This window comes from Coregonus clupeaformis, unplaced genomic scaffold (assembly GCF_020615455.1).
Source record: "Coregonus clupeaformis isolate EN_2021a unplaced genomic scaffold, ASM2061545v1 scaf2604, whole genome shotgun sequence".
Classification (NCBI taxonomy): domain Eukaryota; kingdom Metazoa; phylum Chordata; class Actinopteri; order Salmoniformes; family Salmonidae; genus Coregonus; species Coregonus clupeaformis.
The window spans coordinates 50,001-65,387 of NW_025536058.1; the positions used below are offsets into that span (position 1 = coordinate 50,001).

Here is a 15,387-nt window from a genome sequence, read left to right on the forward strand (position 1 = left end):
CCTACCTCCTTACCTACCTCTACCCCTACCTCCTCACCTCTACCTCCTTACCTACCTCTACCTCCTTACCTACACTACCGTTCAAAAGATTGGGGTCACTTAGAAATGTCCTTGTTTTCCATGAAAACATACATGAAATTAGTTTGAATAGGAAATATAGCAAAATGCATAGGAAATGTAGTCATTGACAAGGTTAGAAATAAATGATTTTTAATAGAAATAATAATTATATCCTTCAAAATTTGCTTTCGTCAAAGAATCATCCATTTGCAGCAATTACAGCCTTGCAGACATTTGGCATTCTAGTTGTCAATTTGTTGAGGTAATCTGAAGAGATTTCACCCCATGCTTCCTGAAGCACCTCCCACACGTTGGATTGGCTTGATGGGCACTTCTTACGTACCATACGGTCAAGCTGCTCCCACAACAGCTCAATAGGGTTGAGATCCGGTGACTGTGCTGGCCACTCCATTATAGACAGAATACCAGCTCACTGCTTCTTCCCTAAATAGTTCTTGCACAGTTTGGAGCTGTGCTTTGGGTCATTGTCCTGTTGTAGGAGGAAATTGGCTCCAATCAAGCGCCGTCCACAGGGTATGGCATGGCATTGCAAAATGGAGTGATAGCCTTCCTTCTTCAAGATCCCTTTTACCCTGTACAAATCTCCCACTTTACCACCACGAAAGCACCCCCAGACCATCACATTGCCTCCACCATGCTTGACAGATGGCATCAAGCACTCCTCCAGCATCTTTTCATTTGGTCTGCGTCTCACAAATGTTCTTCTTTGTGATCCGAACACCTCAAACCTCGATTCGTCTGTCTATAACACTTTTTTCCAATCTTCCTCTGTCCAGTGTCTGTGTTCTTTTGCCCTTCTTAATCTTTTCTTTTTATTGGCCAGTCTGAGATATGGCTTTTTCTTTGCAACTCTGCCTAGAAGGTCAGCATCCCGGAGTCACCTCTTCCCTGTTGACATTGAGACTGGTGTTTTGCGGGTACTATTTAATGAAGCTGCCAGTTGAGGACCTGTGAGGCGTCTGTTTCTCAAACTAGACACGCTAATGTATTTGCCCTCTTGCTCAGTTGTGCACTGGGGCCTCCCACTCCTCTTACTATTCTGGTTAGAGCCAGTTTGCGCTGTAGTACACAGCGTTGTACGAGATCTTCAGTTTCTTGGCAATTTCTCGCATGGAAAAGCCTTCATTTCTCCGAACAAGAATAGACTGACACATTTCAGAAGAAAGTTATTTGTTTCTGGACATTTTGATTCTGTAATCGAACCCACAATTGCTGATGCTCCAGATACTCAACTAGTCTCAAGAAGGCCAGTGTTATTGCTTCTTTAATCAGCACAACAGTTTTCAGCTGTGCTAACATAATTGCAAAAGGGTTTTCGAATGATCAATTAGCCTTTTAAAATGATAAACTTGGATTAGCAAACACAACGTGCCATTGGAACACAGGACTGATGGTTGCTGATAATGGGCCTCTGTACGCCTATGTACAGTTGAAGTCGGAAGTTTACATACACTTAGGTTGGAGTCATTAAAACTTGTTTTTCAACCACTCCACAAATATCTTTTTAGCAAACTATAGTTTTGGCAAGTCGGTTAGGACATCTACATCTACCCTCTATGTGGTCCTCTGTAGCTCAGCTGGTAGAGCATGGCGCTTGTAACACCAAGGTAGTGGGTTCGATCCCCGGGACCACCCATACACAAAAAAATGTATGCACGCACGACTGTTAGTCGCTTTGGATAAAAGCGTCTGCTAAATGGCATATTATTATTATTATTATTATTATTTGTGCATGACAAGTAATTTTCCAACAATTGTTTACAGACAGATTATTTCACTTATAATTCACTGTATCACAATTCCAGTGGGTCAGAAGTTTACATACACTATGTTGACTGTGCCTTTAAACAGCTTTGAAAATTCCAGAAAATGATATCATGGCTTTAGAAGCTTCTGATAGGCTAATTGACATCATTTGAGTCAATTGGAGGTGTACCTGTGGATGTATTTCAAGGCCTACCTTCAAACTCAGTGCCTCTTTGCTTGACATCATGGGAAAATCAAAAGAAATCAGCCAAGACCTCAGAAAAGAAATTGTAGACCTCCACAAGTCTGGTTCATCCTTGGGAGCAATTTCCAAACGCCTGAAGTTACCACGTTCATCTGTACAAACAACAGTACGCAAGTATAAACACCATGGGACCACGCAGCCGTCATACCGCTCAGGAAGGAGATGCGTTCTGTCTCCTAGAGATGAACGTACTTTGGTGCGAAAAGTGAAAATCAATCCCAGAACAACAGCAAAGGACCTTGTGACGATGCTGGAGGAAACAGGTACCAACGCATCTACAGTGAGGGAAAAAAGTATTTGATCCCCTGCTGATTTTGTAAGTTTGCCCACTGACAACGAAATGATCAGTCTATAATTTTAATGGTAGGTTTATTTGAACAGTGAGAGACAGAATAACAACAAAGAAATCAAGAAAAAACGCATTGCAAGATCTCACCTCGTGGAGTTGCAATGATCATGAGAACGGTGAGGAATCAGCCCAGAACTACACGGGAGGATCTTGTCAATGATATCAAGGCAGCTGGGACCATAGTCACCAAGAAAACAATTGGCAACACACTACGCAGTGAAGGACTGAAATCCTGCAGCGCCCGCAAGTTCCCCCTGCTCAAGAAAGCACATACACATGCCTGTCTGAAGTTTGCCAATGAACATCTGAATGATTCAGAGGAGAACTGAGTGAAAGTGTTGTGGTCAGATGAGACCAAAATGGAGCTCTTTGGCATCAAGTCAACTCACCGTGTTTGGAGGAGGAATGCTGCCTATGACCCCAAGAACACCATCCCCACCGTCAAACATGGATGTGAAAACATTATGCTTTGGGGGTGTTTTTCTACTAAGGGGACAGGACAACTTCACCGCATCAAAGGGACGATGGACAGGGCCATGTACCGTCAAATCTTGGGTGAGAACCTCCTTCCCTCGACCAGGGCATTGAAAATGGGTTGTGGATGGGTATTCCAGCATGACAATGACCCAAAACACACGGCCAAGGCAACAAAGGAGTGGCTTAAGAAGCCAGTCTCCAGACCCTAATCTCACAGAAAATCTGTGGAGGGAGCTGAAGGTTTGAGTTGCCAAACATCAGCCTCGAAACCTTAATGACTTGGAGAAGATCTGCAAAGAGGAATGGGACAAAATCCCTCCTGAGATGTGTGCAAACCTGGTGGCCAACTACAAGAAACGTTTGACCACTGTGATTGCCAACAAGGGTTTTGCCACCAAGTACTAAGTCATGTTTTGCAGAGGGGTCAAATACTTATTTCCCTCATTAAAACTCAAATCAATTGATAAAATTTTTGACATGCGTTTTTCTGGATTTTTTTGTTGTTATTCTGTCTCTCACTGTTGAAATAAACCTACCATTAAACTTATAGACTGATCATTTCTTTGTCAGTGGGCAAACGTACAAAATCAGCAGGGGATCAAATACTTTTTTCCCTCACTGTATATCCACAGTAAAACAAGTCCTATATCGACATAACCTGAAAGGCCGCTCAGCAAGGAAGAAGCCACTGCTCCAAAACCGCCATAAAAAAGCCAGACTACGGTTTGCAACTGCACATGGGGACAAAGATCGTACTTTTTGGAGAAATGTCCTCTGGTCTGATGAAACAAAAATACAACTGTTTGGCCATAATGACCATGGTTATGTTTGGAGGAAAAAGGGGGTTGCTTGCAAGCCGAAGAACACCATCCCAACCGTGAAGCACGGGGGTGGCAGCATCATGCTGTGGGGGTGCTTTGCTCCAGGAGGGACTGGTGCACTTCACAAAATAGATGGCATCATGAGGAAGGAAAATTATGTGGATAAATTGAAGCAACATCTCAAGACATCAGTCAGGAAGTTAAAGCTTGGTCGCAAATGGGTCTTCCAAATGGACAATGACCCCAAGCACACTTCCAAAGTTGTGACAACATGGCTTAAGGACAACAAAGTCAAGGTATTGGAGTGGCCATCACAAAGCCCTGACCTCATTCCTATAGAACATTTGTGGGCAGAACTGAAAAAGCGTGTGCGAGCAAGGAGGCCTACAAACCTGACTCAGTTACACAAGCTCTGTCAGGAGGAATGGGCCAGAATTCACCCAACTTATTGTGTGAAGCTTGTGGAAGGCTACCCGAAATGTTTGACCCAAGTTAAACAATTTAAAGGCAATGGTACCAAATACTAATTGAGTGTATGTAAACTTCTGACCCACTGGGAATGTGATGAAATTAATAAAAGCTGAAATAAATCATTCTCTCTACTATTATTCTGACATTTCACATTCTTAAAATAAGGTGGTGATCCTAACTGACCTAAGACAGGGAATTTTTACTAGGATTAAATGTCAGGAATTGTGAAAAACTGAGTTTAAATGTATTTGGCTAAGGTGTATGTAAACTTCAGACTTCAACTGTAGATATTCCATAAAAAGATCAGCCATTTCCAGCTACAATAGCCATTTACAACATTAACAATGTCTACACTGTATTTTTGATCAATTTGATGTTATTTTAATGGACAAAATAATTGCTTTTCTTTCGAAAACAAGGACATTTCTAAGTGACCCCAAACCTTTAAACGGTAGTGTACCTCTACCCCTCCCTCCTTACCTCCCTATCTCTCCCTCCATCTCTCCCTCTACCCCTCCCTCCTTACCTACCTCCATCTCTCCCCCTACCCCTCCCTCCATCTCTCCCTATCTCTCTCCCTCTACCCCTCCCTCCTTACCTACCTCTATCTCTCCCTCCATCTCTCCCCCTACCCCTCCCTCTATCTCTCCCTCCATCTCTCCCCCTACCCCTCAATCTCTCCCCCTACCCCTCCCTCCATCTCTCCCTCCATCTCTCCCCCTACCCCTCCCTCCATCTCTCCCCCTACCCCTCCCTCCATCTCTCCCCCTACCCCTCCCTCCATCTCTCCCTCTCCCTCTACCTCTACACCTCCCTCCTTACCTACCTCCATCTCTCCCTCCATCTCTACCTCCATCTCTCCCTCCATCTCTCCCCCTACCCCTCCCTCCATCTCTCCCTCTCTCTCTCCCTCTACCCCTCCCTCCTTACCTACCTCTATCTCTCCCTCCATCTCTCCCCCTACCCCTCCCTCCTTACCTACCTCTCTCTCTCTCTCTCCCCCTACCCCTCCCTCCATCTCTCCCCTACCCCTCCTTCCTTACCTACCTCCATCTCTCCCTCCATCTCTCCCCCTCCCTCCATCTCTCCCTCTCCCTCTCCCTCTACCCCTCCCTCCTTACCTACCTCCATCTCTCCCCCTACCCCTCCCTCTATCTCTCCCTCCATCTCTCCCTCTCCCTCTACCCCTCCCTCCTTACCTACCTCCATCTCTCCCCCCTACCCCTCCCTCTATCTCTCCCTCCATCTCTCCCCCTACCCCTCCCTCCTTACCTACCACCATCTCTCCCTCCCTCCCTCCCTCCCTCCCTACCTCTCTCTCTCCCTTCCTCTCTACCTCTCTCTCTCTCCCTTCCTATCTCCATCTCTCCTTCCTTACCTCTGTTCCACAGTGGTCTTGAGTTTGTCATTCTCGCTCATCAGCGCTGCGGTCTCCGGTCCTCCGTGGGAGATCTTCTCATCGTCCGTCCCGTTGATGCTGGATGCCTGGGTGGACGAGGGGGTCTCGCGACCCGACTCCTGGAGGAGGAGGAGGGGCACAGGGGGAATACATCATGACATATGCCAGAGGATGATTCTGCTTCATAGAGCGGAGTCTGACTCCTGGAGGAGGGGGAGGGCAGGGGGAATACATCATGACATATGCCAGAGGATGATTCTGCTTCATAGAGCGGAGTCTGACTCCTGGAGGAGGGGGAGGGGCAGGGGGAATACATCATGACATATGCCAGAGGATGATTCTGCTTCATAGAGTGGAGTCTGACTCCTGGAGGAGGGGCAGGGGCAGGGGGAATACATCATGACATATGCCAGAGGAGGATTCTGCTTCATAGAGCGAGTAGGGGAGGGGCACGAGGGGAATACATCATGACATATGCCAAGGAGATCTGCTTCATAGAGCGGAGTCTGACTCCTGCCATCTGTAATTATCTGTAGTCAGATAGTCCTGAGCAGGTCTGGCAGACCATGTCGTTATAGCAACACTCCGATAGTAACAGCTAGCTAGTACTGAGCAGGTCTGGCAGACCATGTCGTTATAGCAACACTCCGATAGTAACAGCTAGCTAGTACTGAGCAGCTCTGGCAGACCATTTAGTTATAGGTTACATCCCAAATAGCACCCTATTCCCTATATTGTCCACTGCTTTTGACCAGGGCCAATAGGGAATAGGGTGCTATTTGGGATACATGCATAGTAACAGTTAGACAGTACTAGCAGACCTGGCAGGCTAAGGCTGGCTGGGTGAGAGGCTAGAAAAAACACCTCTCAAACCATCATCTGCATCCCAAATGGCACCCTATTCCCTATATTGTCCACTGCTTTTGACCAGGGCCAATAGGGAATAGGGTGCCAATTTGGGACACACATAGGTAACTGCCAAAATAAAAAAAAGGGAAAAAACCAACATAAAGTGTCTTAATAGGGTGTTGATGGTGGAAAACACTGTCGGTCTCAGGCACCGCTCCAGAATCTCCTGTAAGTGTTCAGTTGGGTGGGGCCCTGGTAGAAGGTAGTCTGCTATATAGGGAACAGGGTGCTATTTAGGACACTCCCATCCTCTCCTCTCTCTGCCATGTGTTGCAAGGGTTTGATCAGGTAAACCAGCAATATATTCATGAATACAGTAATCTCGGTTAACCCAGAACTAAAGTCTCACGTAAATTGGTCGGCTGCTCGATTAAATTTCTGGGTCCACAGCTGTTAAGGAGATGGGATTAAGAGATGCTAGAACGAGGAGATCCACCCTCTCTCAACAAGTTATGGGCCGAATGTCCCCTCCCCTTACGAAATTTGAAAGATGCCAACACCTGCGAAATCGGGATTTGTCAAAATAACCAGTGATGAAAAACCCTGACACCGGAACTACTGCTGCTCATTAGCCCACACATCCCTTTCCTTCCTGACAGATTCTAAAGGTCCCAGTTATGTTTACGTAGATCTGTCCAAGAGAGATTATGAATCCAATAACAACCAGCTACTGGTAATGAATGTGGATATGATGAGGATATTATCATTACAGCCCAGTAGAACACATACTAAATAATGATCTATGCATATTAAAAGCCTATTCAACTTTATCCAATCAATGTAAAATAGAGTAATAGAGTCCAGTTTCCTCTGAATGGGATTCATGGGCAACGCAAATAGTCTGGGTAGCCATTTGATTAGATGTTCAGGAGTCTTATGGCTTGGGGGTAGAATCTGTTTAGAAGCCTCTTGGACCTAGACTTGGTGCTCCGGTATCGCTTGCCGTGCGGTAGCAGAGAGAACAGTCTATGACTAGGGTTGCTGGAGTCTTTGACAATTTATAGGGCCTTCCTCTGACACCGCCTGGTATAGAGGTCCTGGATAGCAGGAAGCTTGGCCCCAGTGATGTACTGGGCCGTACGCACTACCCTCTGTAGTGCCTTGCGGTCGGAGACCGAGCAGTTGCCATTCCAAGCAGTGATGCAACCAGTCAGGATGTTCTCGATGATGCAGCTGTAGAACCTTTTGAGGATCTGAGGACCCATGCCAAATCTTTTCAGTCTCCTTAAGTGGAATAGGTTTTGTCGTGCCCTCTTCACGACTGTCTTGGTGTGCTTGGACCATGTTAGTTTGTTGGTGATGTGGACACCAAGGAACTTGAAGCTCTCAACCTGCTCCACTACAGCCCTGTCGATGAGAATGGAGGTCCTCTTCTTTTTCCTGTAGTCCACAATCATCTCCTTTGTCTTGATCACGTTGAGGGAGTGGTTGTTGTCCTGGCACCACACGGCCAGGTCTCTGACCTCCTCCCTATAGGTTGTCTCGTCGTTGTCGGTGATCAGGCCTACCACTGTTGTGTCATCGGCAAACTTAATGATGGTGTTGGAGTCGTGCCTGGCCATGCAGTCATGAGTGAACAGGGAGTACAGGAGGGGACTGAACACGCACCCCTGAGGGCCCCCCGTGTTGAGGATCAGCGTGGCGGATATGTTGTTACCTACCCTTACCACCTGGGGGCGGCCCGTCAGGAAGTCCAGGATCCAGTTGCAGAGGTAGGTGTTTAGTCCCAGGATCCTTAGCTTAGTGATGAGCTTTGTTGGCACTATGGTTTGAACGCTGAGCTTTAGTCAATGAATAGCATTCTCACATAGGTGTTCCTTTTGTCCAGGTGTGAAAGGGCAGTGTGGAGCGCAATAGATTGCATCATCTGTGGATCTGTTGGGGCGGTATGCAAATTGGAGTGGGTCTAGGGTTTCTGGGATAATGGTGTTGATGTGAGCCATGACCAGCCTTTCAAAGCACTTCATGGATACAGACGTGAGTGCTACGGGTCAGTAGACATTTAGACAGGTTACCTTAGTGTTATTGGGCACAGGGACTATGGTGGTCTGCTTGAAACATGTTGGTATTACAGACTTAGACAGGGAGAACGGTTTAAAATATCAGTGAAGACACTTTCCAGTTGGTCAGCGCATGCTTGGAGTACACGTCCTGGTAATCCGTCTTGCCCTGCGGCCTTGTGAATGTTGACCTGTTTAAAGGTCTTACTTACATTGACTACGGAGAGCGTGATCACACAGTTGTCCGGAACAGCTGATGCTCTCATGCATGTTTCAGTGTTACTTGCCTTGAAGCGAGCATAGAAGTAATTTAGCTCATCTGGTAGGCTCGTGTCACTGGGCAGCTCGCGGCTGTGCTTCCCTTTGTAGTCTGTAATAGTTTGCAAGCCCTGCCACATCCGACGAGCGTCAGAGCCAGTGTAGTACGATTCAATCTTAGTCCTGTATTGACGCTTTGCCTGTTTGATGGTTCGTCAGAGGGCATAGCGGGATTTCTTATAAGCTTCCGGGTTAGAGTCCCGCTCCTTGAAAGCGGCAGCTCTACCCTTTAGCTCAGTGCGGATGTTGCCTGTAATCCATGGCTTCTGGTTGAGGTATTTACGTACAGTCACTGTGGGGACGTCGTCATCGATGCACTTATTGATGAAGCCAGTGACTGATGTGGTGTACTCCTCAATGCCATCGGAAGAATCCCAGAACATATTCCAGTCTGTGCTAGCAAAACAGTCCTGTAGCTTAGCATCAGCTTCATCTGACCACTTTTCTATTGACAGTCACTGGTGCTTCCTGCTTTAGTTTTTGCTTGTAAGCAGGAATCAGGAGGATAGAATTATGGTCAGATTTGCCAAATGGAGGGCGAGGGAGAGCTTTGTATGCGTCTCTGACAGTCAGAATACTAAGGAGATGACATGTCAGAATAGAACTGACAGTCAGAATACTAAGGAGATGACATGTCAGAATAGAACTGACAGTCAGAATACTAAGGAGATGACATGTCAGAATAGAACTGACAGTCAGAATACTAAGGAGATGACATGGTAGAATAGAACTGACAGTCAGAATACTGTCCTCAGGTTGTCAATGAGATAATGAAACATCCAGCAGACTTTTTACAGCTCTGACCCGTCACATTACAGCCTCATATCTCCCTCCTTCCTTCCCTCCCTCCCTCCCTCCCTCCCTCCCTCCTTCCCTCCCTCCTTCCCTCCCTCCCAGGGTAGATTATGTGTCTGTTCGGCGGCTGGCAGTTGATAAGTGACTCCCTGTAACCTTTGACCCCCCCCGCCCCAAGTATCACTTTACTGACTCTGTGTATATGTATCTGTTCACGTGTGTGTGTGTGTGTGTGCATGCGTGTTACTGACCGTGTGTGTAATTCCCCGCTTCTTCACATGTTATTATGGGTGTGAGTGTGTGTGTGCGTGCCTGTGACCATGTGTCTGTTACCTGGGAATTGTTGCTCGATGTCTCCATCTTCTCCTGTGACTTGTCCCTGGCAAGCTTCGCTGCTTCCTTCACCTCCTGGAACTTCTCAGCAAACTGAAACAAGATGAGAAAAATTAACAAGGAAAAAGATTGATTAATCAAAATAAAAAATAAAAATGTCAAAACATATCACTGGAGACAAGCGATGTGTGTGTCTGACAGTTAATGATGATATGAACACGTCCCAAATGGGCTCTGGTCAATAGTAGTTCACTATATAAGGAATAGAGCTCTGGTCAATAGTAGTTCACTATATAAGGAATAGAGCTCTGGTCAATAGTAGTTCACTATATAGGGAATAGGGCTCTGGTCAATAGTAGTTCACTATATAAGGAATAGAGCTCTGGTCAATAGTAGTTCACTATATAAGGAATAGAGCTCTGGTCAATAGTAGTTCACTATATAAGGAATAGAGCTCTGGTCAATAGTAGTTCACTATATAGGGAATAGAGCTCTGGTCAATAGTAGTTCACTATATAGGGAATAGAGCTCTGGTCAACAGTAGTTCACTATATAAGGAATAGAGCTCTGGTCAATAGTAGTTCACTATATAAGGAATAGAGCTCTGGTCAATAGTAGTTCACTATATAGGGAATAGAGCTCTGGTCAATAGTAGTTCACTATATAAGGAATAGAGCTCTGGTCAATAGTAGTTCACTATATAAGGAATAGAGCTCTGGTCAATAGTAGTTCACTATATAGGGAATAGAGCTCTGGTCAATAGTAGTTCACTATATAAGGAATAGAGCTCTGGTCAATAGTAGTTCACTATATAAGGAATAGAGCTCTGGTCAATAGTAGTTCACTATATAGGGAATAGAGCTCTGGTCAATAGTAGTTCACTATATAAGGAATAGAGCTCTGGTCAATAGTAGTTCACTATATAAGGAATAGAGCTCTGGTCAATAGTAGTTCACTATATAAGGAATAGAGCTCTGGTCAATAGTAGTTCACTATATAAGGAATAGAGCTCTGGTCAATAGTAGTTCACTATATAAGGAATAGGGCTCTGGTCAATAGTAGTTCACTATATAAGGAATAGAGCTCTGGTCAATAGTAGTTCACTATATAAGGAATAGAGCTCTGGTCAATAGTAGTTCACTATATAGGGAATAGGGCTCTGGTCAATAGTAGTTCACTATGTAGGGAACATGGCTCTGGTCAATAGTACACTGCTCAAAAAAATAAAGGGAACACTTAAACAACACAATGTAACTCCAAGTCAATCTCACTTCTGTGAAATCAAACTGTCCACTTAGGAAGCAACACTGATTGACAAAAAATGTCACATGCTGTTGTGCAAATGGAATAGACAACAGGTGGAAATTATAGGCAATTAGCAAGACACCCCCAATAAAGGACTGGTTTTGCAGGTGGTGACCACAGACCACTTCTCAGTTCCTATGCTTCCTGGCTGATGTTTTGGTCACTTTTGAATGCTGGCGGTGCTTTCACTCTAGTGGTAGCATGAGACGGAGTCTACAACCCACACAAGTGGCTCAGGTAGTGCAGCTCATCAAGGATGGCACATCAATGCGAGCTGTGCCAAGAAGGTTTGCTGTGTCTGTCAGCGTAGTGTCCAGAGCATGGAGGCGCTACCAGGAGACAGGCCAGTACATCAGGAGACGTGGAGGAGGCCGTAGGAGGGCAACAACCCAGCAGCAGGACTGCTACCTCCGCCTTTGTGCAAGGAGGAGCAGGAGGAGCAGGAGGAGCACTGCCAGAGCCCTGCAAAATGACCTCCAGCTGGCCACAAATGTGCATGTGTCTGCTTAAACGGTCAGAAACAGACTCCATGAGGGTGGTATGAGGGCCCGACGTCCACAGGTGGGGGTTGTGCTTACAGCCCAACAACGTGCAGGACGTTTGGCATTTGCCAGAGAACACCAAGATTGGCAAATTCACCACTGGCGCCCTGTGCTCTTCACAGATGAAAGCAGGTTTACACTGAGCACATGTGACAGACGTGACAGAGTCTGGAGACGCCGTGGAGAACGTTCTGCTGCCTGCAACATCCTCCAGCATGACCGGTTTGGCGGTGGGTCAGTCATGGTGTGGGGTGGCATTTCTTTGGGGGCCTGCACAGCCCTCCATGTGCTCGCCAGAGGTAGCCTGACTGCCATTAGGTACCGAGATGAGATCCTCAGACCCCTTGTGAGACCATATGCTGGTGCGGTTGGCCCTGGGTTCCTCCTAATGCAAGACAATGCTAGACCTCATGTGGCTGGAGTGTGTCAGCAGTTCCTGCAAGAGGAAGGCATTGATGCTATGGACTGGCCCGCCCGTTCCCCAGACCTGAATCCAATTGAGCACATCTCGGACATCATGTCTCGCTCCATCCACCAACGCCACGTTGCACCACAGACTGTCCAGGAGTTGGCGGATGCTTTAGTCCAGGTCTGGGAGGAGATCCCTCAGGAGACCATCCGCCACCTCATCAGGAGCATGCCCAGGCACTGTAGGGAGGTCATACAGGCACGTGGAGGCCACACACACTACTGAGCCTCATTTTGACTTGTTTTAAGGACATTACATCAAAGTTGGATCAGCCTGTAGTGTGGTTTTCCACTTTAATTGAGGGTGACTCCAAATCCAGACCTCCATGGGTTGATACATTTGATTTCATTGATCATTTTTGTGTGATTTTGTTGTCAGCACATTCTTCTATGTAAAGAAAAAAGTATTTAATACGATTATTTCATTCATTCAGATCTGGGATGTGTTATTTTAGTGTTCCCTTTATTTTTTTGAGCAATGTAGTTCACTATATAGGGAATAGAGCTCTGGTCAATAGTAGTTCACTATATAAGGAATAGAGCTCTGGTCAATAGTAGTTCACTATATAAGGAATAGAGCTCTGGTCAATAGTAGTTCACTATATAAGGAATAGAGCTCTGGTCAATAGTAGTTCACTATATAGGGAATAGGGCTCTGGTCAATAGTAGTTCACTATATAAGGAATAGAGCTCTGGTCAATAGTAGTTCACTATATAAGGAATAGAGCTCTGGTCAATAGTAGTTCACTATATAAGGAATAGAGCTGTGGTCAATAGTAGTTCACTATATAAGGAATAGAGCTCTGGTCAATAGTAGTTCACTATATAAGGAATAGAGCTCTGGTCAATAGTAGTTCACTATATAAGGAATAGGGCTCTGGTCAATAGTAGTTCACTATATAAGGAATAGAGCTCTGGTCAATAGTAGTTCACTATATAGGGAATAGAGCTCTGGTCAATAGTAGTTCACTATATAGGGAACAGGGTGCCATTTGGGATGAGGTGAGTTACTCTGACATGATGAGCACAGGGACAGAGAGACAAACTAAACTATATACTATTGATTCATTGTAAAATATGTGCAGGATAAAATCTCCAAGGGGGTTCCCCAACAACAACAACAACAACAAGATACTGGACCAAACAAACACACAGACAGGCACAATACAAACACAGCTGTAGTGATGAAACAGCTTTATGTTACCGGTAGTGATGGAACAGCTTTATGTTACCGGTAGTGATGGAACAGCTTTATGTTACCGGTAGTGATGGAACAGCTTTATGTTACCGGTAGTGATGGAACAGCTTTATGTTACCGGTAGTGATGGAACAGCTTTATGTTACCGGTAGTGATGGAACAGCTTTATGTTACCGGTAGTGATGGAACAGCTTTATGTTACCGGTAGTGATGGAACAGCTTTATGTTCCCGGTAGTGATGGAACAGCTTTATGTTACCGGTAGTGATGGAACAGCTTTATGTTACCGGTAGTGATGGAACAGCTTTATGTTCCCGGTAGTGATGGAACAGCTTTATGTTCCCGGTAGTGATGGAACAGCTTTATGTTCCCGGTAGTGATGGAACAGCTTTATGTTACCGGTAGTGATGGAACAGCTTTATGTTACCGGTAGTGATGGAACAGCTTTATGTTACCGGTAGTGATGGAACAGCTTTATGTTACCGGTAGTGATGGAACAGCTTTATGTTACCGGTAGTGATGGAACAGCTTTATGTTACCGGTAGTGATGGAACAGCTTTATGTTACCGGTAGTGATGGAACAGCTTTATGTTACCGGTAGTGATGGAACAGCTTTATGTTACCGGTAGTGATGGAACAGCTTTATGTTACCAGTAGTGATGGAACAGCTTTATGTTACCGGTAGTGATGGAACAGCTTTATGTTACCAGTAGTGATGGAACAGCTTTATGTTACCGGTAGTGATGGAACAGCTTTATGTTACCGGTAGTGATGGAACAGCTTTATGTTACCAGTAGTGATGGAACAGCTTTATGTTACCGGTAGTGATGGAACAGCTTTGTCTTTGAAAGAAATTCTAACAGAAAATCAATCAATCAGTACCTTGGCCAGTTGCTGCTCAGAGGCGAACCCCAGTCCGAACACTGTGTTGGCTCTGCTGTCAGCCCATTGGCCAAACTTCTGGGAGGTCTTGGTGAAGGTCATGTTGGGGGTGATGGTGCTGTTGATGATCACCTGGAGGGAGACAGGAAATGACATATTAGTAGGACATTTTTCTATTGGATAAATTCAGGTAGGTCCCTCCCTATTTCATTCTGTTTATGAAACGTTTTGCAACAGAATACGCCCCAGAAGTCCTTAGGTTTTCGCCAGGCATAATGGGACCCATGTCATCCAAAACGTTGACTCAAGTTTGCCAAAAAGCACCTGGAAGCACCTGAATGATCATCAAGACTCTTGGAAGAATGTTCTATGGACAGATGTTTTAAAAGTATAACTTTTTGGACGAGATGGGTCCCATAATGCCTGGCGAAAACCAAACTCTGCATTCCACAGTAAGAACCTCATACCAACGGTCAAGCATGGTGGTGGTGGTGTGATGGTTTGGGGATGCTTTGCTGCCTCAGGACCTAAGCGATTTGCCTTAATAGAAGGAACCGTGAATTCTGCTCTGTATCAGATAATTCTACAGGAGAATGTCAGGCCATCCGTCTGAGCTGAAGCACAGCTGGGTCATGCAGCAAGACAATGATCCAAAACACACAATCAAGTCTACATGAAAAAGGCTAAAAAGCAACAAATTTGAAGTTTTGGAATGGCCTAGTCAAAGTCCAGACCAAATCCCAATTGAGATGTTGTGGCAGGACTTGAAACGAGCAGTTCATGCTTGAAAACCCACAAATGTCGCTGAGTTACAGCGGTTCTCAATGCAAGAGTGGGCCAGAAAATCCTCCACAGCGACTGATCAACAACTGTAGGAAGCATTTGATTGGAGTCATTGCAGCTAAAGGTGGCACAACCAGTTATTGAGTGTAAGGGGGCAATTACTTTTTCACACAGGGGCATTGGGTGTTGCATAACTTTGTTTATGAAATAAATGAAATAAGTATGTAATTCTTGTGTTATTTGTTC

At 45.5% G+C, this 15,387-nt stretch overlaps 1 protein-coding gene across 1 annotated transcript in view; it reads right to left on the bottom strand.

Moving 5' to 3' along the window:
• The window catches only part of LOC121546376 (homer protein homolog 2), a gene marked incomplete at its 5' end in the record, with an annotated part of 41,920 nt that extends 27,430 nt beyond the window's left edge, over positions 1 to 14,490 (bottom strand). The window contains 3 exons of the mRNA XM_045219667.1: positions 5,589 to 5,728; positions 9,965 to 10,057; positions 14,359 to 14,490. Coding sequence (XP_045075602.1) covers positions 5,589 to 5,728; positions 9,965 to 10,057; positions 14,359 to 14,490 — 365 coding nt within the window. The remainder of the gene's footprint in view (positions 1 to 5,588; positions 5,729 to 9,964; positions 10,058 to 14,358) is intronic.
• Between the last annotated feature and the right edge of the window lie 897 nt (positions 14,491 to 15,387).